The sequence below is a fragment of the Trichoderma gamsii genome, assembly GCF_001481775.2.
Source record: "Trichoderma gamsii strain T6085 chromosome Unknown Scaffold_14.2, whole genome shotgun sequence".
NCBI classification, from domain to species: Eukaryota; Fungi; Ascomycota; class Sordariomycetes; order Hypocreales; family Hypocreaceae; genus Trichoderma; species Trichoderma gamsii.
In genome coordinates, this window is record NW_020171351.1 from 794,679 (window position 1) to 821,551 (window position 26,873).

General features: G+C 49.4%; 8 protein-coding genes across 8 annotated transcripts; 5 read left to right on the forward strand and 3 right to left on the reverse strand.

Annotated features, from left to right (window-relative positions):
• Positions 1-1,890: 1,890 nt before the first annotated feature.
• TGAM01_v204909 (SHO1 osmosensor) lies at positions 1,891-2,953 on the forward strand (the record flags this gene model as incomplete). The annotated part of the gene is made up of 3 exons (XM_018801398.1): positions 1,891-1,983; positions 2,071-2,361; positions 2,438-2,953. The coding sequence occupies 3 exons, from the start codon at positions 1,891-1,893 to the stop codon at positions 2,951-2,953; spliced, it is 900 nt and encodes a 299-aa protein (XP_018665191.1).
• Positions 2,954-4,697: 1,744 nt separating this feature from the next.
• On the reverse strand, positions 4,698-5,889 carry TGAM01_v204910 (hypothetical protein; the record flags this gene model as incomplete). The annotated part of the gene is made up of 3 exons (XM_018801397.1): positions 4,698-5,027; positions 5,107-5,433; positions 5,782-5,889. The coding sequence occupies 3 exons, from the start codon at positions 5,887-5,889 to the stop codon at positions 4,698-4,700; spliced, it is 765 nt and encodes a 254-aa protein (XP_018665190.1).
• Positions 5,890-6,969: 1,080 nt separating this feature from the next.
• Positions 6,970-8,023, forward strand: TGAM01_v204911 (hypothetical protein; the record flags this gene model as incomplete). Its single annotated transcript, XM_018801396.1, has 3 exons — positions 6,970-7,189; positions 7,252-7,391; positions 7,475-8,023. 3 exons carry the CDS (start codon positions 6,970-6,972, stop codon positions 8,021-8,023), a joined length of 909 nt encoding a protein of 302 aa, XP_018665189.1.
• Positions 8,024-8,833: 810 nt separating this feature from the next.
• On the reverse strand, positions 8,834-9,674 carry TGAM01_v204912 (NADH-ubiquinone oxidoreductase 20.8 kDa subunit; the record flags this gene model as incomplete). The annotated part of the gene is made up of 4 exons (XM_018801395.1): positions 8,834-8,974; positions 9,053-9,185; positions 9,327-9,554; positions 9,655-9,674. The coding sequence occupies 4 exons, from the start codon at positions 9,672-9,674 to the stop codon at positions 8,834-8,836; spliced, it is 522 nt and encodes a 173-aa protein (XP_018665188.1).
• Positions 9,675-10,316: 642 nt separating this feature from the next.
• Positions 10,317-11,450, forward strand: TGAM01_v204913 (hypothetical protein; the record flags this gene model as incomplete). The annotated part of the gene is made up of 3 exons (XM_018801394.1): positions 10,317-10,569; positions 10,630-11,273; positions 11,337-11,450. The coding sequence occupies 3 exons, from the start codon at positions 10,317-10,319 to the stop codon at positions 11,448-11,450; spliced, it is 1,011 nt and encodes a 336-aa protein (XP_018665187.1).
• Positions 11,451-13,670: 2,220 nt separating this feature from the next.
• Positions 13,671-17,012, forward strand: TGAM01_v204914 (glycine dehydrogenase; the record flags this gene model as incomplete). The annotated part of the gene is made up of 4 exons (XM_024549537.1): positions 13,671-14,108; positions 14,517-16,305; positions 16,362-16,880; positions 16,948-17,012. 4 exons carry the CDS (start codon positions 13,671-13,673, stop codon positions 17,010-17,012), a joined length of 2,811 nt encoding a protein of 936 aa, XP_024405767.1.
• A 768-nt stretch (positions 17,013-17,780) lies between these two features.
• Positions 17,781-21,788, reverse strand: TGAM01_v204915 (hypothetical protein; the record flags this gene model as incomplete). The annotated part of the gene is made up of 3 exons (XM_018801392.1): positions 17,781-19,976; positions 20,034-20,123; positions 20,181-21,788. The coding sequence occupies 3 exons, from the start codon at positions 21,786-21,788 to the stop codon at positions 17,781-17,783; spliced, it is 3,894 nt and encodes a 1,297-aa protein (XP_018665185.1).
• A 452-nt stretch (positions 21,789-22,240) lies between these two features.
• TGAM01_v204916 (hypothetical protein) lies at positions 22,241-23,113 on the forward strand (the record flags this gene model as incomplete). Its single annotated transcript, XM_018801391.1, has 1 exon — positions 22,241-23,113. The coding sequence occupies one exon, from the start codon at positions 22,241-22,243 to the stop codon at positions 23,111-23,113; it is 873 nt and encodes a 290-aa protein (XP_018665184.1).
• Between the last annotated feature and the right edge of the window lie 3,760 nt (positions 23,114-26,873).

Sequence of the window (26,873 nt, forward strand, 5' to 3'; positions counted from 1 at the left end):
CCCAATCTGCGGATGCTCTCCCCGGCGTTTCGCTGGCGTGCATGCAGTGCGTGCGTGGCATGGGAAGCCGGCGGATCCAACGGCTGGCGGCGGTGGAGAAGCGAGTGACGGCTCCAGCAGCATGATTGAAGGATGGATTGTCACTCTTGAAGCATCGTCGTCGCATTCCTCGGGAGGGCGGTTTTTGTGCTCCTTGGCCACTGCCATTCCTGCTCCCGGCTTGATAGTGCGTAACAGCGTTTTAATCAGCGCGCGCAAGAAAGGCTTTTCTTGGTTTTACAAGCATTTCGTCATGGTTACTGGCGGCAGGCTATTACAGATTATCTTGCTACAAAGGTAAGGTAGGTACTTGTAGCTGAAGATAAACGCAAAGATGGGCAGCTTGGTGTTCCTTTACTCCCCTTTTTCTTTTTCTTTCCTCAATTCACTTATACTCAATTCCTGGCTTGGTGTTTTTGACGCATTAATTCCTGCAAATTGCCCTTTTTCTGCTGCTAAAGCTTTGCATACCACCTTGATGCGGGCATTGTCGTTCTATTTATACTCGTACCACACAACCCCAGCTCCAACCCCAGCATCAGCTGCAAAGCACATACCAGGTGGTGGTTGCTTGTTAAACTTCAGACGACGCCCGGCCTGAGCCTTTCATTTCGCGCCGCTGGGTTCGATTTTCAACGCAACACGACACGACACGACACGACACTACCCAATCCAGTCATTTCTATTGCAATTTGGTAGCATTAGCATTAGCATCAATTGCTGCAAAGTGCATACATACAGTACCCAGTTGTATTGATTAGTGCTTGGCCTGTAGCACCAACTCAGTCCAATCCACGAACCGCGCCAGGCCACATCCCGGCCGCCAGTGCTACGGGGCCCCCGACTCCTCCTGTATCTTACGAGCACTGTACCGCACACGCAGGTGCCAAAGCGCCGTTGCAACAAGTACCCGCTACCTGCCCGGCTGCTTAGCCCCAGCGCACAGGGCTCTCGGCACGGCACAGGCACAGGCTCAGGCACCAGGGACGGGGCCTCGTCCAGCGGCTGCAGCCCAGAAAAAAAAGCGAGTGCTGCGGTTCGGTGTTGGTACTGCAATCCTCCGCGGTACCAGCTACCAGCTACCAGCTACTAGTAGTACTACTCCGCCTGCCGCTGGCATTGATCTCGCCCTGCTCCTCTCCTCTCCTGGCGTCCACTCCACGCGACTGCGCAAGTTCCAATCGAGCACCGATTCGCTCGCTGCATCGTCGCAAACCTCGCATCTGCATCTGCACTAGCTCTTGTCTTCTCTTCTCTTCTCATTGTCCTCAATCCATCTCGTTTCTCGTCCTGCAGCCTCGCTTGCTTCCCTGCATCTCCGAGACTCTGTCCTGCCGGCGATCTGCACCGACGCCTGCGATCCCTCCACCCAGCCGTCGTGTATTTTTCTGCCAACCCCGTCGCACCAACTCCACCAGCAACGCCGTGGCCGCATCTTCCAATCCATTTTCTCCATCCGTCACCTACTCGCCTGATATCCGGCTGATTTCTTCTCTTCCCTCTCTCTTTCCTACTCTCTTTCGATCCTCTCTCGACGGCCTCAGCGAGACTCACCAGAGACGAGCCTGCTGCGCCCCGATCGGCCTTTTCTTTCTTTTTGTTTGTTTTCTTCTTCTTCGCTCGTTAATCCTTCGGCTGTGCCGGACACCAACCACGTCGATTTCCCAAACAATCACGTCGCTTTTATCTTCCGTCTGATCGACAATCGAACTGGCTTTTCGACGACACTCTTTCCCTTAGGCGTACACAATCACGGCGTGGACTGTCGCATTGACCACTCGCCCCCAAACCGACAAGCTGGCCAATTCTCTTATGCCCCCCTACTCGGTCAACTCGCCGTCAATTCACAAAATGGAGCACTCAAATATTTACAGACGACGAGGCTTCCAGAGTGGCAACATCTTGGGCGACCCGTTTGCGCTGGCAACCACATCAATCGGTTTTGTGCGTTCCATCTCGTGTTCCCCCTTTTACTACCAACAGGCCTTGTGTCAATATGGTAAGCGCGAAAGCTGACCGGTTCATCTTTAGCTTGCGTGGCTCATCACCTTCGTCGGGTGCATTATCGGCCAGATCCAAGAAACGCCAAACGACCCATTCCCCAAGTTCTCTTGGTGGGCAAGCATATTCAGCCTCTTCTTGATCATTGGCGTTTTCTATGTTGTCGGTAGCGACACGATTCAGACCTACCATGTAGCACTTACGGGATATTCTGCTGGAGGCATGGTGCTGGTAACCTCATCGGTCAACTCCCTGGTATATTCAAAGGACGCAGCACGAGAAGCTGCTGCTGCTGGCTTTATCCTCCTTTCCATGGTCGTGGTATGTTGTTGCGTCCCGACTACTCTATATATCTTTTATGAAAGCTTTGCGCATTCTAATCTTGTAATGTACACAGCTCGTCTGGACTTTATACTTTGGATCGACGCCCTCTGCTACACCCCGTGCATTCCTCGACTCCTTCGCCCTCACCAAAGAATCTGCTCATATGCAGCGACAAACCATGAGCAATTACGGCAGTGGCATGGGCATGGGCATGGGCCGTCCTGAGACGTCCAATTCTGTCCAACCACCGCAAATGTATACATCTGCTCAGCTCAATGGCTTCGAAAATCCTTCACCTGTTGGCGGCGCCTCTCAGATGGGTGGAGGTCGCGGCTCCCAGCTTCCTGGGTTTGGGCCAGCCCAGATCAAGGTGACAGGCCCTGATGCTCAAGTTATCCCTCCCACCGAATACCCCTATCGAGCAAAGGCCATCTACAGCTACAAAGCCGACCCCAAAGACGGCAACGAAATTTCCTTTGAATTGGACGACATTCTTGAGGTGTCTGATGTTAGCGGACGATGGTGGCAAGCGCGAAACAAAGACGGACAGACTGGTATTGCACCTAGCAACTATCTCGAATTGCTATGAGCTATGACGGCTCTGAAAGCGGAAATATCTTTCTTGCCGAATTGAGGTTCCGCTATATTGGTTGTTATTATTCACGCCTTGGAGTAACGACTCTGAGGAATTTGCGCAATTGGGTTAGGGATATATATTGGATGGAGTACATTTGGACGAGTCTACTCAAAAGAGGCGGCAGCGGACTGAAGGTTGCATGCATCAACATCACCTCAATTTTGACTCTTCTTTTTTTTTTTGCCCTTTTCGGCTTTTGGAAGCTGAACGTTTCTATTATTCACCTTCTTTTGTCCATCTTATTATCAACGTATGAGACGTTTCTTTTATTTGTTCATGTTATTTCCTACTCTTCTTACGCTGCCATCTGCTGCTAGAAATGATTTTTTTCCTCCACATCTTTCCATGACTCTTCCTCAATTCATCAGATATCCTTTCCTCTAAGCGTGGAATTACAGAAAGAGAAAGAAAGAAATAAAGAAACAGCAGCAGCAATGATGCAGAGGTTCCCTTTCTTCAGTCTTCCTTAGGCTACGATCTATTGTTTTGCTTTATTTTTCCTATTTTCTGTTTTCAGGCTTGTTTTTTCCCCCCCTTGAGCAAGCCAGTGAAGCTGGGAGGTTAGTCGTGTATGTATGCGAGTTTCGCAGCAAAAAAAAGGTCAAAGGAGGAAGAACGCTGCAGAAGCAAAGAAAATTGAAGAGGCTAAGAAGAGAGAGGCGCGATACGAGACTCGGGCGCTGTGTAGTAGAAAATAAAAAGTAGGGAGTCGTCAAATGTGTACCCAATACAAAACGCCATTGGGAGGCCGATGTTTGAATGAGACAAACTTTTTTTTTTGAAATGATACCTTGTTGTTCCTTGTTTTAGGTTTGAAGTTTGAAGATGTACGCTGCGAAGATTTTTGCTATCATAAAGAGAGAGGAAATCTATCTCTACTTGGTTATTGAAGAGAGGCTGGGTTGAAAATGTATGTGTAAACATGTAATAAGCTGCATAGGGATAGCAGAATTCTGATTTGGTAGACTTGCAGATTTTATTTGACAAAATTGAAGGGAAAACAGAGTAGAAATTTGATTTAGTGCAATTACAACCTGCATTCAGGAAAATTGAAAAGAAAGGGGGAGTGGAATTCTAATTCAATGTAGTCGCAACTTTTTGTACTTGAAAATTAAGCTAATAAGGCTTTCCCACAGATTGAATTGGGCGTAACACTGAGGGAGTGGTTACAAGCATCATGCTGGCGGTATTCCAAATGCGGAAGCTCACGAAGCATGCCAGGAGGAGAGGTATGGCATTGCAATTGTGTTTGTAAAAGCTGATTGCCTGACCCGATGGCCCTGTGGCACGAGGTCATGGCGCTTGGTCTAGACCACACCCAAATTAAGGGATTGCTCTGTCCTCAGTCTGAGGAAAAAAAGTTAAGTAGGGCGAGACATGTTGTTTTGCTTGCCTCAAACCGGGCTTGTATGTAAAAGGCAGGCTTGTGAAGGCCCAAATTCGGGGGACGGGCGCTGCTGATCGGACTGGTATGCGGGAGGCTTTTCGCGGAGACAGAGGCATCGTGAAAGCCGATCTTGCCGGTGTCGTGGTGGTGTTGCAAGATAGAAGGAGATGAGAATGCGTGAATGACTCTCTGTTTTTCCCTTTCATCTCCTCTCCCTGGGGAGCAATCTTCTGGTTTTGAGGGATACTCAAAGCGCCCGATGGGCGTTGAACAAGTTGCCTAGTGCTCTATTTTCCGGGCGTTCATTGGCTATCCAAGCGTTTTCTTTAATTCTCTTTCTTTTTGGAGCACTTCAAGCTCCAATCTCTCGATACCGTAGCGTAGAGCCTCCTTACGTTGGCGTACTATCCTCGCGCGAAGCTTGTCCTCGCCACGGAGCTGTCGACTCCGTGCAGAAGCAGGTTTACGCGCTGGCTCATCTGGTCTAGCGAGCCGTCCCTGTTGCAAGTCGGCACGAGCTTTGAGAGTCTCAATACGGCGTTCCTGTCGCTCAACTTGAGCGTCGGCACGGCTGAGCAGAAAGGCAATATAGGGTCCAATCTCATCTCGGAGGGAGGCCTCAGCCGCAGCCAGTGTAGGCTGCGGAATGAGTTCGTAGTGCTGCAAGCAATGTCAACGATAATGGACACCGAATATTTGACGATGAGGAGGCACACACCCGAACTGTCTTGAGGACGCCCATCATACGAGGAAAATCCGACACGCCACGATCAATTGTCTCCACAGAGGCCTCGAGGAATTTGAGAGAGCTGCGTAGCGAGTCGACGCAGTCGGCGTAAGCGCCAGCGCCACCGCTTGGGCCCGTCCTGGCAGCCATTGGGGGCCCGGAGTTCACGATGCCGAGATTCGGAGGAGTTGGGAGCAGAGAAGCAGAGTTCGAGCCCAAGCCCGATTTGTAGCCTGGTCTCGCTGGAGAATGTGGAGTCGGAGCTCGCGTTTGGGGAAGACGGCTCGATGTCTTGCTTTGCTCGCTGTGCGCTGCTATCTTTGGCCTGTCAGAAGTTGGTCTCGCAGAAGACTACTCTAGAGCATGCACCTGTGCGTGGAGCCCCTTTTGACTGCAGTCGCCCGCATGTGAGGTGGGTGGCGAACGGCGAATCCTGCAGAGAGACTGGTCTGCGGCAACGTGATGATTGATGTTGATGTTTACTAGCAAAAGGGCCTGAAGCTGCCCCGCCAATGGAAGCTCCTTATCGCTAGTAAACCTCAGCGCCCCACCCGCTCTGCCGTGGCGCTTCGGCAGGTGCATCGCGGTGCTGTGGAGTAGCTGCTGCCGTCTCCTTCCGTGTTCTTGCCAATTTCAGCCTTCGATACGGAGTACGTGAGTACGTACCTCCTGCACCTGATTGGAAGGCATCAAGATCTGGGATACAGGTAGTAGCTTGGGCGGCCAGTTGCTCAGCCTGTCCTTTTCATCGTCTCCAAAGCTTGCCACCTTCATGATCCATCACACTTCATATCCCCTACGAGCCCATCCTCATTGCCCTGTCTCACTGCTATGGTAGCGCCTCTGGCCTCCGGAATGCTGTATGCATACCAGAACTCAGGCTTCGCCCTCACGCGCTCTCGGGCAACCGCCGCAAGCCTTCCCCAGCCTTGCCTGTGAGTGTTCCCAGGCAGATCATTCGTTCGATCTTCCCCATGCTACGCCGTTTACTCGACGGATCCTTTGTCGACTCTCGGCACTCATTGTTCATCCTGACGCAAGACTGAAGATCTTTCTACAGCTCCAAAGCAAGATGCGGGACCACTTATCTCGATCCTCGGTCCCAGTAGGAGATCCGTTCACATCGACAGAATACGAAGTCTCAGCATTTCCTCTCCACGGCACACCTCGTTTCTTTAGATTATCGGATTTTCAGACAGAAAATTATTTACCTCTTTTTACTATGTATATTTGGGAGTGAGAACTTGTTGCAAGTATTCATTGTGTATACCTGTTTACAGATGCGCCTAAATCCGGTCCAGCAGTACCGCTAACTTAAGCCCCAAAGTTATCTATGGTACATATGCTACTGACTCTGCCTAAGCATGCCAGCGAAACCATCGTGAAATGAATTGCGTCCCTTTAGAAGGAGCTAATAGGCGATGAGATGCCATCGTGACCTTAGCCAGCAAAAGAAGCACCTTGTGCCGCCCAATCTATGCCCCGGCCACTCTGCTTTCCTCTCTTCACGATAGTACCAGGTCCGGCGATGCCGTTTTTCAGTTCACACTCCCCCTCCTTTCGGCACTTGACTTCCTGATTTAATGACTAAATACGCCATAGCTCTCCCTTGCAGACTGAGACTTCTCGCCAGCCAACCATTCTCTCACTACTTGTTCGCCCAGGTGCTCACTATAATGAAAATCACTACTTAATGCCGGACTTCCTATGCTCCAGTTATTGTGTTCCAGCCTGTCCCAGTGATTTCTAGAACGAAACCTGAGTGAGTTCATACACCAGTCTTCTCAGCTTCGCCAACATAAATTCGCTCACAAAAGTTTCCACAGGTCGATATGATCATAGGAAGCTCGCAGTATGAACTCCAAACCACATAACTTCACTGGAGCTACGAATGAAGGATTTGGTCTGCGATTTCTGAATGAAAAATGGAATGATAGCATTTCGAATGGTCGTCCATTTACGATCAGGTGGAACGAGTCTTTGGACGATGCTCTATCTCCAGAGCTTGGGCTATTCAAGATTACCTATCCCAGAAATGGAATCGCTGCTTTCGAACTGATCTCAAATTTGACAGGTGAGTAAGAAGCAATATCCAGACTAAGGGTATAAAGACTCACTCAAAGCGCCTTTGCTTAGATGGCATGAACAACGAAGATGCGACCCGTTTGTGGACGCCAGACCACCTTGATGATGAGCTGTATACCCTGTGGCTCACATCCTCTCGAGATGCTCGGTCGGGTTGGACGGCTTCTCCTCCTTGGAGACTTAGTGAATCTGTAAGTTGACTTCCTCCCTTGATGTGTGTGTTTTTGGATGTTTTTCTTGCTCCTAGAACGCCGTTGGTTAACCAATACAACAGTCGCGACACTCTTTGCCCTGGGCTGCCCCTGTTGTCATACCCATAATTGTAATACTGACTGTCTATACATTGGGTCTCACCGCTTGCATCACATACCGACGATATAGAAAGAACAAACGCGAAAAAGAAAGCAATGGAGATGAGCCAGACACAGAGGAAGCCGACGAAGAGCCAGCATTCTTCAGAGAGGGAGATAGGCATCCTTCGGTTGATACCGTGCTCACAATCGAGAGTCTTGACTCGATTCTAGCGGATAAGCAGAAAATATGGCTCCTGACACAATCTGCATCGGGATCTCTTCTCTTATCTTCTTCGAGCAGTAGAAAAAACTCGGATGCGACGCTGGTTTCTACCACTGCGCTGTTGTCCGACACCAAACTCATTTCCCCCGTCAGCTCATCCGAAGAAACATTACAAAGTCCCACAAGCATCTTTTCCGACAGAACTTCGGTTACTCTACCAGATCCTAGAGATCGAAGGGCTGTCGTTGCTGGTAGACAAGGACGCTCGTTAAGAATTATTATACCGCCTAGCGACGAACAGGACTGAACGCGGAGACATCTCTACGATCTCTTGGTTACACACTACATCGATAATTTTTTTCGAAATCGAGGATTTTGATAAGTTAGATGGTGCCTCGCAGGATATAAAACTGGTATTGCATCACGCCAAAATGGCGGAGAGGAAAAGCAAGTAGAATACACGGACCTTGTGGGTCAAGACATTTCATTTGTGAACTTCACGATAATCGCTCATAGACATGATTGATACACATGTAGTTATCAAGTAATAATAATCACCTAGCCAAAACCAGACGCAACTTGTCATCAGGAAATAAAAATTTTGCTGCTGTGAGGGATACTTGTTCACATGAAAGAGCATGTGTTTTCTGTATCCCCTCATCTCAAATGCCTCGGCATACGCCAAGCATTTGCACATCACTCTGGCAGCTCAGTCAGACTACCAACATGTTGGTGGAGATAACTCGGTTTTTTTTACGGCTGCCGTGATATCTCAACTCAGCGACTGCAACATGACCAACAAATCAGTTTGCAAGAGGCAACTTGATTTGCGTGGATGCGGCTGTGAACGAGCGCAATAAAGTCGAAGCCCAATTTTGGTTGGCTAAAGAGCTGACCTGTGTACTGCGTCACTTTTTTACTGTTCTATGTTGATTACTGGCTTCATGGATGTATCGCTCTCATCTCTGATGTGCAGACCCCTCAAAAACACCTTCTCACTAAAAAATGAAAGCAAGCACCAATCATGAAAAGTGTGGTACGCAATATGTTGGTGAGTTATTATTTTGACTCAAGTGACAATTGTACATGACGCATAACTTGAACTCTTTGTCTCTGTCTACTGTGAAGCCTCTGACTTTCCGGCGGTGAAAGGCTTGCCATCACCGGGTCCAATTCGCACATCGGCAAAAATCTGCTTCGTCCTCAGCTCAACGGGAGTAACGTTGGTGGGCTGATCGGGAATCTTTTTCTCCAGTTTCTAAAGCCAGACTCGAATTAGCAATCGTGGGGTTCGTTGAATGTGTTGATTTATCATCGGGTAAAAGTTTAGACGTACCAAGTTGTCGTAAACACACTTGTTGAGCTTCCACTCGGCAGGGCGGCACTGCCATAGCTGCTGGTTTCGGTTATCGAGACATTCCCAGTGTTTGCGGAACTCGGCTAAGCAGTGTGTGTTGATATCCGTGAGCCTACATGCCCCCCAAAACATCAGTACCCCTCCTTCAAATATAAGTCACTCGTACGATTGCCCACTTCCCGGACATAGGCAGTCCAACTCCAATGCGAAAGAATATCATGGATCCTGCTCGTAGGCAGAGGGGAAAACGTACACGCTCTGGGCGCAGCGGGTTACCCTTCGTCCCTCCGTCAAGCAGTTGAGCTCTCCCTTGCCGGGGTTCTCGGTCTTGCACTGCATGTAATCATCGTTGTAGTCGCGGCATCGGGCACCGATAAAGAAAGAGGCTGATAGCAGAGGCGCAGAGGAGGCACCAATCTCCTGGACCTGGGGGATGTTGTCGGGAAGAGGAGTGGTGTCGATGAGCACCTGCTGGTGGAATCTGCCACTTGTTAGAATTGCTGCCGAAAGAGACTTGCCAATGCTACGTCAAAGCGACTCAATGATATCGCAGTCGGCTTTTTGAGGCTTAAGAAACGTACTGGGACCGTCGTGACGCCATGATTGCCGGATGTTTGCTTGACCCTCTGTGAGGCTTCCGGTAGGAGAATGGAGCTATGAGGTTCTTTGGACGGCTGCTTAGTTGAAAGATTGTAGTTGCTCTGGCCAATCAAACGCGGCTGGGGGGTCAGCAACCGTAGCCTTGCTGGTGCAGTTGAACTGATTTCTGCAAGTACTTAGTGAGAGTTTAATTTTGCAAAAGATACTTGGATCTGGCTTTAATCGCGTTATTTAGCGCAGATACAGTAGGCATGATAGGTACTTCAAGTAGTGCAATGTAGCTTCGCCATTAAAGCTGATGACTCAGCAAGACGCTGGTGTCCCGCTTCTGAAAATGAGCTGTGATTGGCTAGCAGTAGGCAAGGCTGGATTTCGCGGTACCAGGGTACCTTTTGCTGAGCGCGACCCTAGCAGCAATTTTGTAGCAAGTCAACAAACCTGTCGAGCGAAGAGAAAACATCCAAACGTCAACACATGCGAATTTTGACGACAACGCGGCAGCCAATTTGTCGAATCAAGCGCTATTAAACTTTTATAATAGTAATTACGATACGATTTGCGTCCCCGACTCCGTTCGCGAAGCTCCTCGAGAGCTAGATTATACTTCGAGCAATTTCTGGAGGTCCTAGATCTACTCTTCATCATGTCGCTATTTGGACAACCCAAGCCTCTTGGCTCGGGAGGGCTTTTTGGCGCGCCTCAAACTGCTCAGCCTGCTCAGCAGACACAAACGGCGGGCAACATATTTGGCCAGACCCAAGGCACAGGCCAGCAGGCCTCGACACTAGGAAACACGCTGCTGTCCCAGCCTCAACAGGCAGCGCAGATTCCAGCGCTATCGCAGTCACAAGCCCAGTTGTCTAGCTCTCTGTGGCAGCCAGGTCAAGAAACACCCCGTAGGTCTCAAATACAAAGAATCGCTCTTTCCCTTGCTAACACCATGATGATGCAAATAGACCAGAAGCCAATTCTGGAGCAGATGAAGCTCGTGACAGAGAAATGGGACCCTTCTAGCCCCAGCTGCGTTTTCAAGCACTACTTCTACAACAAAGTCGATGAAGCACACATTCCCTTCTACAAACCCCAAGCACACGAAGACCCTAGAGAGTGGGAGGAAGCTCTGCAGAACAAGCCCGCCCCTGGATTCATGCCCGTGCTATGCGCAGGTTACACAGGCGTCGCAGACCGATTAAAGACACAGAAGCGTGCCATCTCCGAATTTAACACACGACTACATCAGATCAACGGCTGTTTGGATGCTCTCTTGCAGAGACACGAGCTGGAGACAGAAACCAGAGCTCTAGCTGCCAGGAGGCGGCAGACGATGATTTCCAATCGATGCCTGGCGCTGGCTGCCAAGGTGCAGATTCTGAGGAATCGAGGCTACGCTCTGAGTGGCGATGAGGACGATCTGAAGAGCAGGCTGCAAGCTTTGGAGCGCGATGTGCAAGACCCTGCGGTCAGCGCAAGGGAGGAAGAGCTGTGGAGCAGGCTGATTGTCTTGAGGGGATACTCTGAGAAGCTGAGCCAAGAGCTGGAAAAGCCAACAGGAGCCGACGGCGAGGGACTGGACGAGGAGACGCAGACAAGAGCAAAACGAGTGAGTTTGGTACCCAGAACAATGGATATGGAATTTTATGGCTGGCTAACACAACGATTATAGGTATTGGAAGATTACGAGAAGCAGCTCGGACACCTGAAAAAGGAGCTGGAGGCGCTGGGCGTGGACTACCAGGATTGGGAGAACAGCAGAAACCCGCCATCACGGTCTCGATGAGAAAAAGGGGGTTTCTTTTGGAAATTCCACAAGATTGTGTTGGCAAAGAGGGAGTTTTACCGAGGCTATAATGCTGGTGTTGAATTTGGAGACTCGTGGATTTTCATGTATTAAACCGAGTGAGATGTTCGTCATGACGACGTTTTTCTAATGCGATAGAAGGCAAGAGGGATTTGAGTCGACTTTTGTTTCAAGGATTGTAGGCTGCTGCGGTAATGGGTAGACAAATACCAAGACAGGATTCGAAGGCATGCACATCTTCATCGGCCATATATACCATATATGAAATCTCGACCATTTCAAATCGGTCATTCGTACTATTCGTAATGGAGATTTGAAGTTTTTATTGTATCTTTTCCGATTCTATCGTTGTCTTGCCTCGAATTCGTCCCGTCTCCAGTGACTCGAGATGCAGAATTTTTTATGTAACCTCAATTGGGTACCATCTATCGTACAGCGATGCGCTTTGGAGACTGGCAAGGTTGATCTCCTTGACATTGCTACATCAATTTAATGATGGTATACTAGGTCGAAGGGTGATGCATGTTTTTATAGAACCATATCCTATATACGAGTTTTTTTTCGGGCGAGATTTAGAAGATGCGGCTGATCATGTCGACGGCAAAAGGAGCTGTATCGCTAAGTTAGTGCCCTGTACAGTCCGAATTCCGAAGAATTTCCAATTCTTCCGGTGTCAAGACCTACAGAGGTAGAGCATGAAGGCCGTAGCAGCGACCTGCTGGACGGTAAAGAGTGCCTCGGCCTCCATGGCTCGAATCTCCTCGGGAGACTGCTGCGGGGGGGCAACTATTTTCGGGGTATTGTCAGCAATTGTGAACGAGGTTAATTACATCACGCGGCAGCAATATGTCCCGTCGCGTCTCAATAAGGGAAGAGGTGGCGCCGAAATGTACGTACATCCTCCAAACATGGTGATGGTTGATTTGTTGTTTGTTGTTGTTTAGTCGAGGTTGGAAAGTTGGACAGTTACGTAAAAGACGGGCGACTTCGGCTGCTGGTGAGCTAGTTTTGCGTAGGCTGGAGGGCGGTACAGTGCGTGACCAGAGCCGCTGAAGTTACAAGTGATAGAATTTAGCAGAGGTAGTAGTACATAGAAATCTACGAAATGCTTTTGTGGGCTCTGCAGCAAAAGCTTGAGACGCTACTAGGAAGGTAATTGGCGATAGCGATAGTGCTAATGCATGAGAAGATCATATGGAAAAAATGGAGCTGCAGGCAGAAGAAAAAAAGAAAAAAACTTCCCCAGGCCCGGAACCATTTGCCTTTTCCACGGGCAGATAGCATCGGCAGCGAATCAGAAGCCGCCGTGACCGCTCAGCGTCGGCCCGTCAGTGGCCGATATCGTTTTAGCACCGCACAGTGGCAGCGACCACATGGCCTGAAGAAGATACTCATCACCTAACCAAAACCTGTAGTCTCCAACTCGGGAGAAAGATTAAGCTCGCGCTTTGCAAAGGTTTTTTTCGCGGTGGGCACGAGTCGTGACGCACTATGCTCCAAGCATCCAAGCACGGCACTTCTCCAAATGACTGCGGAGTCGACTCCAGTATTCCAGAGCGGCTGTTTGGACGGACGCATGCGGTACAAGCAGCCATGGGCTTATCAATGCGATATCCGGATCCTGGGGACTGCCAAGGAGACGCAGCAGAGCCCCTGTGATATCCATCTGGCGTGTCATGGCCGATAAGATGGCGGCTGTCCCTGGCCTGAGCTCGTGAATGCAGCCAGTATCGGAGACTTGCCAGTTGGCTTGCTGCTGCTTCACCGTCTCACAGCATTGCCGTCTGGTCTAGCCTGTTCGAGGTATTCTGCTGCTTGACTCTACTGACGGCGGTCGGCGCATTGGGAGAAAGGAGAAAGGCAAAAAGATATAAATGCTTGATCTTCCTTTCTTCTGACGCCGTCGACGTTGGCGAGGGCTTCGAACTTTTTAGCGCTGTCACGGGTACCGGAACGCCCCACGAAAGATCCGCCACGAACTTTTCGATAGCCATCCAACAAAGTACCTGCGCATCATTCTGGGGGGTGTTTGATTAGAGGCAAATCTTTTATCAACCGGGCGGGATCGGTTCAAATTTTCGTTGCCCTGCCCTTGTTTTCCTCCTTTATTATTTTCCTTTCTCAAGCATCGAGGGACACAATTGGCCGTTGATTGTGCTTTTTAACTTGTTTTTTTCCGTTTTTGTTTTCCCTTCTGCCATGGCCTCCAGGCTGGCTATTGCCCGAGGGGCTGCCCTGCGCCCATCGCTGGCGCTGACCCGACACGAAGCGAGGATTTGCGCTCGCGGACAAGGGTCTCTCTTATCCACCCGCGGCCTCACTTACACTGCCAAAAGCGCTGCTGGTGTTCGCGGCGCTGGCTTGGACGACAACGGCGCGCTGCGACGAGCGCCGTTTGAGTCTCTGCAGGATGATCCGGCCTACCAGGAGATGAGGAAGATTCGCGCTGAAAACAAGCTGCCATGGAAGGACTTTAGCGCTCGCCACATTGGCCCTCGTGACGAGGAGATCCAGGAGATGCTCAATGCCCTGGGAGCCGAGAATATGGATGGCTTCATTTCTCAGGTCATTCCCGCGGATGTGCTGGATCCTCCCCAGAAGACGATCCAGCCCCGCGTCTTCAGCGAATCCGGAGTTGTGAGGGCCTTCAAGAACATGAATGCGCAGAATGACATTCGAGTGTGGATGAACGGCGGCGGCTACTACCCTGTTGAGATTCCCGCCGTCATCAAGCGCAATGTCTTGGAGAACCCGGCCTGGTACACCAGCTACACCCCCTACCAGCCTGAAATCAGCCAGGGCCGTTTGGAGTCGCTGCTCAACTTCCAGACCATGGTGTCTGATCTGACCGGCCTTCCTGTGGCAAACGCCAGTTTGCTTGATGAAGGAACCGCAGCTAGCGAGGCCATGACCATGTCCCTGACCAGCCTGCCAAGCTCCAGACAGAAGCGACCTGGAAAGACATATGTTGTCTCTCACTTGGTGCACGACGCTACCATTAGGGTCATGCATGGCCGCGCCGAAGGATTCGGCATTCACATCGAGGTCTTGGATCTGTCTGCGCCGGATGCCCAGAAGAAGATAAAGACTCTCGGCGACGACTTGATTGGTGTCATGGTCCAGTACCCAGACTCAAACGGCGGTGTTTCTGACTTCCGGGAGCTTGCGGATCTTGCACACAAGCAGGGTACCTTGCTGAGTGCTGCCACTGACCTCTCCAACTTGACTCTCCTCACGCCTCCCGGTGAATGGGGTGCTGATATTGCTTTTGGAAACGCACAGCGATTCGGCGTTCCTCTGGGCTACGGTGGACCCCACGCTGCTTTCATGGCTGTTCAGGATGGCAGCAAGCGACGTCTCCCTGGCCGCTTGATTGGTGTTTCCAAGGACCGTCGAGGAGACCGAGCTCTTCGCTTGGCTCTTCAAACCCGAGAGCAGCACATTCGACGAGAAAAGGCAACCAGCAATGTTTGCACTGCTCAAGCTCTTCTGGCCAACATGTCCGCCATGTATGCCATCTACCACGGCCCCGAACAGCTCAGAGAAATGGCCATCAACAACCTTCGACACGCCCGCATGATCCAGGCTGCTGCTCAACACTATGGTCTGAATGTTGCGACTGCTTCCGTTGACGCTGAGGGCAAGGTCCTCTCCGATACCGTTTCACTCTACTTTGACGAGCCTGTTGTTTGCCGCTCTCTGCGTCGTGAGCTCATGGATCAAGGCATCAGCACCGGCAAATCCTGGTCTCCCAACGAGATTGTCCTCGCGGTCCCTACCACTTTCACCCTCAAGCTCTTTGTCCGCATCGTCAAGGCTTTCCAGACCGTTGCGTACAAGAACCACGCCGATGCTGACCTCGATGTTTCCTCAAAGTGCTGGAAAGCCGGATTCGCACAGTCATCAGAAGAACTCATCAAGAGTCTGCCCGCCTCTGTCCGACGAGAGTCCAAATTCCTTACCCACCCTGTCTTCAACTCTCACCACAGCGAAACGGAGATGCTGCGCTACATGTATCACCTGCAGTCCAAGGATCTATCTTTAGTTCACTCTATGATTCCTCTCGGATCCTGCACCATGAAGCTTAACGGCACCACCCAGATGGAGCTCATTGGTACGGATAATACTGCCAACATGCACCCTCACGCACCCCACAGCTGCGCCAAGGGCTACCAGAAGCTCTTTGACGCCACCTCCTCTCAGCTCGCAGCTCTGACCGGCATGGATGCTACGTCTTTGCAACCCAACTCTGGTGCTCAGGGTGAGTTTGCTGGTCTCCGAGCAATCCGAAAGTATCACGAGCAGCAGCCTGGTAACAAGCGTGACATTTGCTTGATTCCTGTTTCTGCCCACGGTACCAACCCTGCATCCGCCGCAATGGTTGGCATGCGTGTTGTGCCTGTCAAGTGCGACACCAAGACTGGTAACCTCGACCTGGAAGATCTGGAAGCCAAGTGCAAGAAGCACGCCTCCGAGCTAGGTGCCATCATGATCACTTACCCCAGCACATACGGTGTCTTTGAGCCTCAGGTTCGCAAGGTCTGCGATCTCGTCCACCAGTACGGCGGTCTTGTCTACATGGACGGCGCCAACATGAATGCTCAGATCGGACTGACTTCTCCCGGCGCTCTGGGTGCTGATGTCTGCCACTTGAACCTGCACAAGACCTTCTGTATCCCTCACGGTGGTGGTGGACCCGGTATTGGCCCTATTTGTGTCAAGAAGCACCTCATCCCCTACTTGCCGCACAAGAGCACTCAGACTCCTGTTTCCAGTGCCGCCTTTGGCAGTGCTAGCATTGTCCCCATCAGCTGGGCTTACATCTCCACCATGGGTAAGTTTCTAAAAGACTTGTTGTAAAGATTTATTGCTAATGCTGTGTTCCTTTAGGTGACGAGGGTCTCCGCAAGGCTACTACTGTGGCTCTCCTTAACGCCAACTACATGCTTACCCGCCTCAAGGACCACTACCCCATTCTCTACACCAACGAGCAGGGCCGTTGCGCTCACGAATTCATCATCGATGCTCGTCCCTTCCAGAAGACTGCCGGCATCGAGGCTATCGATATTGCCAAGCGTCTCCAGGATTATGGCTTCCACGCCCCTACTATGAGCTGGCCTGTGCCTAACACGCTCATGGTTGAGCCCACTGAAAGTGAGAGCAAGGAGGAGCTGGACCGATTTGTAGATGCCATGATCAGCATCCGCAACGAGATCCGCGAGATCGAAGAGGGCAAGCAACCCAAGGAGGGCAATGTGCTCAAGAACTCCCCTCACCCGCAGAGGGATTTGATCCTTGGTGATGCCGAGGGCAAGTGGGACAGACCCTACTCGCGAGAGAAGGCCGCATACCCGCTGCCGTATCTGCTCGAGAAGAAGTTCTGGCCCAGCGTTGGACGTGTAGACGATAGTGAGTTTACCTGCTTCCCCTTACTGCTAAAAATACATGTTTCCTGTTTACTAACCTCGTTTTGTAGCATATGGTGATACCAACCTGTTCTGCACCTGCCCTCCTGTTGAGGACACCACCAACTCTGCCTAAATCAGTAGACATGGGCTACATTCGAGGATTCTTTGAGAGTCTCGAACTTTTTCCTTCTTCAAACATTTCACTTACACAAAGTAAATATCACGACATCATTAGACTTTGAATCACCTCAAAGGGAGAACCACATTTCAACATGGTTTTTATTGTTTTTATAAGATGAACATACACGGCGCATAGCGGGGTCTAAAAGAAAAACAAATATTTTCTGTATTATGGTTATGAAAGCGCCGGGCTAATCTCAACATTGGGAAAGGGATGAAATACGTTTGTTTTGTTATTCATTGTACTAGTATTTGCTAGTAGCTTTTTCTTTTTCGAAAAAAGAACTGGTGGGAAGTATTCTAGACGATAGGCCGAGTGCAGTAGAGCACTTGTGCCCACATCGACCAACCAACAATATTTGAATTAGGAAACCAATCTGGGGGTTAACTCTTCGATTTGCTCTCTGATGTTTTGCGAGTTGAAGACACTCTTGTGGACTGCATATTAAGTCACGCTCGGATAGCCTCATTAAGCCAAGATTTTTAACTACAAAGAGGTAGGTACTGAAGTCTCCTCCGCTAGAATCCATCACAAGCAAACTTGAGCGTTGATAATGTCAACATTCGTGGTTTCCACCAAGAATCAGCTTTGGTGTCATGCACATATCAGCTTACACCTGAGTTACAACATCATGCGATAAAGTTCGTTTCACCCGCTTATGAAATACTGAAGATCTACATAGTCTCCTAGAATCTTCTACTTTGCAGAGAAAAAAGAAGACTATACTGAGGGATATGGCCCCGACCTAGGCATTCTAACCATCGTCACCCTTCCTGAATCATTACGCATTGCAATTTTAATATCTGCCAACGGCTCCTCTGGCGACGTAAGATTGTGTGGTCCATAGCCACCGATAGCCGACTCGGAGGAAGGCTGGTAGTCTGGCGGAAGCCACAGTATATTCTGCCCATTCCATGTGATCCAACACTTGTCGGTGCTTATTCCATAGCCAACATACTTGTAGTTTGCCTTTTGAGTATTGTCAGTACTGGGTTGGCGTTGATGCTGGCCCTTGGCCGGATCTGAATCTGGAGAAAGACACTGAGTTGCCATCATAGGTTGGGCCTTAATACCATGTTCCTTATTATATTTTATCAGGCCGATTTCAGTGTAAAGGCACGAGGCTGTAACATCAAAGGATGTAGTATGCACCTCAGTGCCAATCTCAAGTACCTGCAGCTCTTTGCCCGTTGCCGTATCCCAGATTCTTATAGTCTTGTCATACGACCCTGAGGCGAGGTAACGGCCATCTAATGAAAAAGCGACTGAAGTGATTATATCACTGTGACCCTTTAGGGTCATTCGCTCTTCGCCTCTTACATCCCAGATCTTTATAGTATAGTCGTATGAGCCTGAAGCGATGTAGCAGCCATCCGCAGAAAAGGCAACTGACCAAACTGCGTAGACATGACCTCGAAAGGTTTGCTGCTCTTGGCCTGTTGCCAAATCCCAAAGTTTCACAGTCTTGTCAAATGACCCTGAGACGAGGTATCTGCCATCCGCTGAGAAAGCAATTGACATGACTGTAGCACTGTGTCCCTCCAGCGTCAGTCGCTCTTTGCCTCTTACATCCCAGATTTTTATAGTATCAGCCGATCTGGAGGCGAGAGAGCGTCCATCTGCTGAAAAGGCAACCGAGTCAATCCAGTTGCCATGGCTTCCAAGGATATACCGATTATTGCCTATTGTGTCCCAAAAGTTTAAAGTGCATGTGCTGAGATTTTTTTCCCGTGTTGCTGTCACAAAATAGCGGCCATTTGGTGAGAAAGAAATTAGTGAAGTATCACTATGCGCGATTTGTTGCTCTTTGCCCGTTGTATCCCAGATCTTTACAGTTGTATCATCGGATCCCGACGCAATGTAGCCACCAGCTGAGAAAGCAATCGAGTTAATTGCACGGCTATGACCCTGATAGCTTTGTGTTGTGCCTTTTGTTATATCCCATAGTTTAATAGTCTTATCCTTTGATGCTGAAGCGAGATAGAGGCCAGTTGCTGAGAAGACAACTGATGCAACTGTATCGCTATGACCTTGTAGGACTTGATGAACACTGGCTGTTTTCATATTCCAGATGTGGATAGTCTTGTCCTCTGATCCTGATGCGAGATATCGGCCATCCGGCGAAAAGGCAACTGATGTAACTAAACGTTCATGGCCTTGAAGTATTGTCTGCTCTCTGCCCGTCATCGCATTCCAGATCCTTATTGTTCTATCCTCTGACCCGGAGGCAAGGTTGTGATTATCTGATGAAAATGCGACTGATGTAACTGAACGTGTGTGACCTCGAAGTGTTTGGTGTTTTTCGCCCGTTTTGGCATTCCACACCTTTATAGTCCCATCGCCTAACCCTGATGCAAGATAGCGGCCATCTGATGAGAAGGCAACCGATGTAACTAAACAGCCTAAGCCGTCGTGAATGGTTCGTTGCTCTTTTCCTGTTGTTGTATCCCAGAGCTTTACAGTTTTATCTTCTGAGCCAGATGCAAGGTAGCGGCCGTCTGGCGAAAAGGCAAGTGATGCAATTGCGCGTTTGTGGCCTTGAATGGTGTGCTGCTCTTTCCCCGTTGTTGCATCCCAGATCTTTATGATTTTGTTCTCTGACCCTGAGGCGATATAACGACCATCTGGTGAGAAAGCAACCGCTCTGACCCAATGGTCGTGGCCCCGCAGAGTCTGTAAGTAGGGGCTCCAGTTATATTCAACTGTAGGAGTAATGTTCACCCATTGTGGCTCCTCCTCTTGGAATAGTCTTCGTATCAAGCTGTTTAAGGGGCTGAAAATAAGCGCTGATGTATAGACTTGGAGTGGATTATTTGCAATGAGTGAACTATTCCGCCATATAAACCTCTGTGAGTCTTTTATAAATTCCAGTAACTGCGTGCGGTAGTCTGGAGATTGACGGCCCGGCAGGTTTCCCTTTATTAGTTAGTCTAAGTCTCACTTGTGACACTGATATACCTAGTAAACACTCACTACTGATAGGCTCTTAAATCTTGATCGTAAAGAGTGAAGCCGCCCTGTAGCTTGAATTGGCTCTTGAGACTGATTGTTTGACGATTGTTCCTGCATTAATCAGTTTCATTCCTAACGATAAAAAATATAGTATTATTATTATCTTACCTTCAGTAGACTCCCTAGCCTTATGGTTGAAAGAACACTATCTTCTATGTGCCCCAGAAGACCTAAAGCTTCGAGCCAGTAGAGGAAGTACTTTCGAAAGAATGAAAGAACCAACTGGCACTTTTCATCATCAACCTGTTTCTGAGATTGGCCATCATTATGATTATATATATCACAGAAATGGTCAATCCAGTAAATAGAGGAATAGCGTATAGCTTCTAACGAATCCGGATCTGGTGCCTTGATCTCGTTGGTTGAGAGACTAGGAGAATTGAGATTATAGATGTTCCGTCGTAACGTAACGGACATAGCTTGCACTGACTGTGAGAGAATGACGCCGTGAATGATGGCAGGGCTAGGGAGCAAGGTAGACGCTGCATCGCCACTCAAGTAGTCTTTAGCCGACTGGTGAATAATATAAACCTGGTTGTCTCGCACAGCGAGGAATGAACCGCAAAATCCTATGGCCTTGTGGATTAACTCGGCATCTGGACACTTAATGAGGATGCCGAGCTCAGCTACTGTTATAGGTCGATAGACATGCAACACAGTTGCAAGAATTTGACAGCAAAATTGAACATCGCTGGCATCCTCCAAGTTGTGTATTTGCTGCATCATCCTTTTGTATAATGAATCGAGTCCGGGCGGAAATTCATGTAGCTGTTGGATGGTATTCTTCAACGTCATCTTCTCTAGATTCTGGCACACCAAGGCCACCCAGAGAAACGTGTCATTAGAATTGGACAATAAGTGCTGCCGAACGGCATCCTTTGTAGTTTCACTATACCGCTTCTTCTGCGCTAACCACTCAACTTGGTGCTTAATGTACGCATTAACGGCTGCAGAGATGGAGTCTTCATTGAGCTCTAAACGGAGGCTTATTTGCTGAGTGATAGCAAGGTGCTCTTCGATGTCTGGCCAGTTGCGACTAGACACTATCCACTTGACGTGAGAAAAGACGGCAGACTTTATGGCGATGAAGTCAAGCAGCTTTGGTAGATCAGTGACACACTCGTCAAGTGCATCGATGACTATGTAAGTCTGCTGCACGCTTGCGTCCAGGTCTTTCAAAATATTCAAGAAGATCTCTGACAATGCACTCCATGCATTTACATCCTTGAAAAGTGCATCTCCCACATCCTTGTATTTCTTTTGCACATGTGAGAGAAGTGATGGCTGCTGATCCACGATCAAGTAGATGAGGCCTCGCAACACAGCCGTGGCGCTATTAATACGCTCATCAGATGCCTGGCAGAAGAAGTAGGAAAGCTGTGCGTCGATCTTGTTCAACTCGTTCACAATGCCGCAGAGCAGCATTGTCTTGCCCTTGCCGGGATCGCCTCTGATCCAGAGCAGGCGACTGTGTTTGTCGTTGAGCCATTGTTGGAAATCGCTATGCTGGAGGATCCAACGGTATGAGTCTTCCAATAGGCCGCCTTTTATCGCCTCAATGCGAGCTTTATCGTCGCGGGGGTCGGTGTTTCGTAGGTCAGGAAGGCAACGGTCTTCAGCCTGGTGGATATGCACCACGTTCCCGATATGGGCCCTTGCGTTGTCTTTGAGGCTGACATAACCGACATGGATATTCGACGACACAGTCTCTGCCATGCTGCTGCAATCTCAATTCTGGCGATTGCTCGCCTGAGAGTAATTCAATGTCCGCACACTCCCAAGCACGCAAATCTGGGATCGTATCATTATGCCTTGTGATATATATATATCTACCTATATGCCATTCTCTGGGATAGAAAATACCGCAGCATCGCAGCGTTGAGCATTGTGGACAAGGATATTGATGGATTACATGTAATTGGCTGCAAACCCCGCGCGGCTACTATAACGCCCAATGACAAGCACCATATAGCCGCAGCGAGTATGAAGGGCGACTAGAAGAATTGAGGGCTGTGTTATGGATGCATGGGGGCTGGGAATCTGCCTTGCCGCGGCCATTTATAAATGTGTCGGTCATGACAGTTCGTCAAGTATCAGCAAATTCATGTTCTCTATGCTCCTTTCGTCTTATACAGCAACCTCACTTTGCATACCCTAAACATTCGATAATGGCCGAAGTTTTTGGCATCGTCACCGGCGCACTGAGCGTTGCGGCGCTCTTTAACAACTGCGTCGACACTTTCGAGTACATCCAGCTCGGCCGGCATTTCGGGCAGGACTACGAGAGATGCCAACTTAAACTAGACGTTGCAAAGACTCGCCTGGGGCGATGGGGCGAGTCTGTTGGAGTTAACCGCGACGAGCGCTTCACGTCTGCCCCGCCGGCTGATGACGCAGTTGAAGCTGCATTGGGGATTCTCGGGGACATTGAATATTGCTTCAAGTCTGCCCGGGAGAAATCCTCAAGATACGCAAAGCGCGCTAATACACAGGAGCTGATGGTTTATGACAAGAACGACATGAGCCCTTTATTCCAGCGGCTGCACAATCGCTGCGCAGAGATTTCCCGTCGGAGACAGAAAAGCGTGGGCATACTGAAAAAATCGGCGTGGGCGCTGTATGACGGGAAAAGCCTCGACAACATCATCAACCAGATCTTATCCTGGGTTGACGAGTTGGAAAAGCTGTTCCCCATTGAGATGACGACGACTAGTCAGAAAGTTGTGGAATTTGAGATTGAAGAAGTCAATGACGAGCCGAGTCTCAAGGCGCTCAAGGATGCGGCCAGTGAGATTGACCCGGTGTTGGAGGAAGCGTTGGAGCGCAAGGTGGCTCTCATTGAAGGGAGCAACACTGCTGGCAACGTCACGCTGGAAGACGCGGCGCGGTTCCACGTCGGCAACGTGTTCTCAGAGGGAGCCCTCCGGTATGGGATGTCTATCAAGGACCAGACCAAGAACACCGTAGAGGTGGTTTCAGCGAAGAACGACTCTCGGATGCAAATAGGAACCGTATACGGCGGCAAGGGGATCTGGGATTAGTATACTGCATTGGCGCCATATTGCTGGGATATTTTTAGGCACTTGGACACAGACTTACACAGTAATTACGACTTAATGATGGTATAAAAGATTTTCTTCTTTGTTCTCTGAGGGTATATGTAAGTCTTGAAAGTTACCAATTTACGACGTGTTGCAATTTCAAGGCTTGTCTAATAGAGAAATATATAAATATCTTATTGGCGGCAAGTTTTCCTGTTACTTAGAGCATCAATCTATCTGCATCTCAGGATGGCTACTACCACTATGTGTGCCTCAAAATCGAACCAGACGAATCCAGGGTAGATTTACATATTAGTACATGCCAAATCTGTTAGCTGCACAGCCAATTCTATAGATATCAGAGTGAAAATAACGTGTGTGTTTCAACTAATTCTGGTTCAAAAAGTTTAATTAATATTACAATTAGAGGACAATAGGGTTGTTTTAATGAAAGTTAAAAACATAGTTTTGGCTAGAAGCTCGTCGAAGTTAATTTCTCGTCACTCTGTCTCCTTGATATTAGGCGTTCCTCTCGCTTATAAACTGTACTAGATAGGCTGAATCGACTACAAACGCTCAGCATAATATATCAGGCCAGACCCAGGTTGGGCATATATTGTATCACTTTGACTTGAAGGCCCCATGGCTCTTTCATTGAGCTTCTCGATACATACAGTCTACCGCCATGCAAAATAATCTCCTCGCCTCTTATGTCGGAACTTGGGTTGCCAACCAAGAAGCTAGGATGCTATCAACGGGCAATGACAGCTCGTCTAGATTGGCATCAAATAGGGTTATAGTGGCACGCACCTCCCGAGCCCCAGCTCTAGTCTCTTGCGTTGGATTCGCTGGACTGTACATATGTGCGGGCGGCCTAAAAAAGATGGCGGAAGATGAAACCGCCACAGTCAGGTTCCACAAAGCTGTCTTCCACACAAGGCGCCAAAAACATAGAGCGAGAGAGGAAAAAAAAAAAAAAGTCCCTTTCACGATGGAGTAGGCGAACCCGATTAAAAAAAAAAAGACAGTCTGACTGTTTCAGCCATACGACTCGCTTGCTACGCTGGTGCCCACCTATGGGTGGAAGGACATCAATATGTTGGAGATGGGAGGACTAACACACACCACGTATAAGCAAGGCTGGATAGAGCCGTAGTTCTGTAACAACACGTGTCGCTGTCGTTTCCATGGGCTGCAAGAGAAATGACCATTAACTTGCACTCCATCTGAATAAAACACAAAGCAGTCCCTTATTCTGCCATTTTCATGTCTCGCACTTAATTCCAGTCTGCCGCTACAGGTTATCCAAAGCAAGATCGTGGGGAGAGCTCCATCTACACTAGCAACCGCCTAGAAAAGGGGTTCAAGACTAGCAGCGCCGGCGCTTAACTGCATCTTTCAAAAACAAGCGTGAGAAGATTTTTTTTGCTTTTCATTGAGGAGATAAAAACTAAAAGCGGGCTATTCCAGCCCGGCGGCTCAATGTTTCAAACAGGGCCATCTCTAGAGACCCGAAAAAGTCCCCGCTGAAGCCCGGAATGTGAGTATCGTTGGACCGTGATATAGCAGAAGCCGACAAAGCGAGAGAAGATACCCTCTTCGGCATGTGGGCTCCGTGGTTAATACCCGGTATAGGTAATAGGTGTTCCGGGAGAGCCGGGGCACTGATTAATAGGAGGCTTACTCGATGTCACTGATGAGCTGAGGTTCATAAATTGCTGTGGGCATCTAGCTACATGTATATTGCTTCTTGGTCAAGAAATATGAAGGACCTAGAGCATATAGCATTTGGCGAGGCTAACGGGATGGATGGACGTAGACCAGTACAAGACTTAGTAATCAGGGGGGATGAATGCAGCGTGGCGTCTGCCCGGTGGAGTCATCCACGCCGGCTCTGGGGCATCAGCACGAAGTCTGGAGCTATAAGTGATAAGTCACTACACGTACACGAAGTGTCAGATCTATCCAGCTATGCTCAGAGACAGACTGCGGTGCGGCATCTGGGGAATCTGCTAGCTGATGGACAGCTTTACTCTACCGAGACTCTAGTCAACAGTGATGCATCAAGATACGAAGTGCAAAACGCATGTATGTAACACCGCTGCATGTAAGACATGCAGGAATCGGCCCCCTTAAGCTTGGACACGCGAATATGGGTCGAGGCGTCGAGTCGTTCCGGACGCCGACTGAGAAAATTTACCGCTGGTACGGCTCTAGCCTGATGACATTGGAAGATGGGGAATCCTAGGGACAGGGCAGTATATCTGATGCAGCTAGGGGCGGACATGTGCGATCAGGGCTTGTGGGACTTACAGGAGATGGGCCGACGTACCGAAATGATGAGGGAATAATAGAGAGGAGAAAGATGGAGATGGAAGCTTGCGTGGAAGCACCAGACTGCCTGTAAGAGCCACTTGATTGGGAGATTTACGGATAGCCGGCCGGAATGGGATATCGACAATATTGGGGAACAATGTATGGAGATGCTGTCTCACTCTGCGTTGTTGGCATTAGCAATAATGGTGGCATATGGCATGTCTCCGCCCCTAGTAGACGTAGCACCATTTGCAGAAATTGCAGAATAGAGAATCAATTTATTTCACAACCAGCCCAGCACAAAAAAAAGGGTGCGATGGTGTATCCGGGCCTGGGGCCTCGGCCGGTCGTGCGCTTCATGAGACGCACCACATACTTGTACGTACGGAGCACAGCGTCGATTTTTCGCCAGCGCGGAACCACGAAGCGGACCACCAAAGTGCCACTGCAGAAGCTAGTTTGTAACAGAAGCAAGTTTCTATGGCTGAAGTGAGAAGATGGATCTGAGAGGAGACGACAGAAAAGAAAGTTCAAAGGCTACAGGTAGGTAGAACAAGGCGACTTGCCAAGCGCTGTAGCGCACCCCGCATCTAGCTGGCGAGATGTGGCGATCTACGCGTTTTTAAGGCTTGCACTATTGTTTCTTTTCAAAAAAAAACTCGGGATCAGTGTTTGGATGCTACTCTACTCCGTATTCTCGTCGACTCTTCTCCCGCCTTTCTTCGCGGAACACGCGGGCCGGGATTGTGGTGCAACGGTAATTGGACTGGCCCATACATGACTTGTACCTGGCAGTATGACAAGGAGGGCCGAGGCTGGAAATGAGTGACATATCAGCACATCCTGCATGTACGAATCTCATCAATTAGCATCAATCGCCGACTCGGGGCAAACAAGCATCGAAACGCTGGCAGGACGGGCTCCCCATAGGCTGACAGGCACCGCTGGAGATGAAGTAGGGGGTGGGACAGGAGCGATTAGTGCCGTTTCAGGGATAAAAGTCCCGCAGCGCCGCCTGTAGCTTGTTTGATGGAGACGCCGGCGCTGGTTGGCTGTAGTGGGCACAATCTAGTATGCAGTGAGTGCCGCGTAAGTTGCTGGTGGTGGTGCTGGCTGCAAGGCACGGCGCTGTGAGAGGCGGGAATGAGGAATCGATGGAGATGGAGATGGAGCGAGGGTGTGTGGATAGTAAAGTCTGCGTTGGAGTTGGGCGGTCAGAAATTGGACATTGAGAATATTCTGTCCAGAGGTGTTGATTAGACTTGGGTACCGGGCTATTAATGTGCTTGAGTGAAGGAGTATTGATCTCAGACAGCATCAAGAAAAGAGAAATTGACGCAATGATGATAAATATTTGACAAAAAGGGAACAGAAAGGGGAAGAAAACAAGAATAATTGCACTACCTAGTATTTTGGACTGCAAGAAAACAGTAGAAAAAGAGAA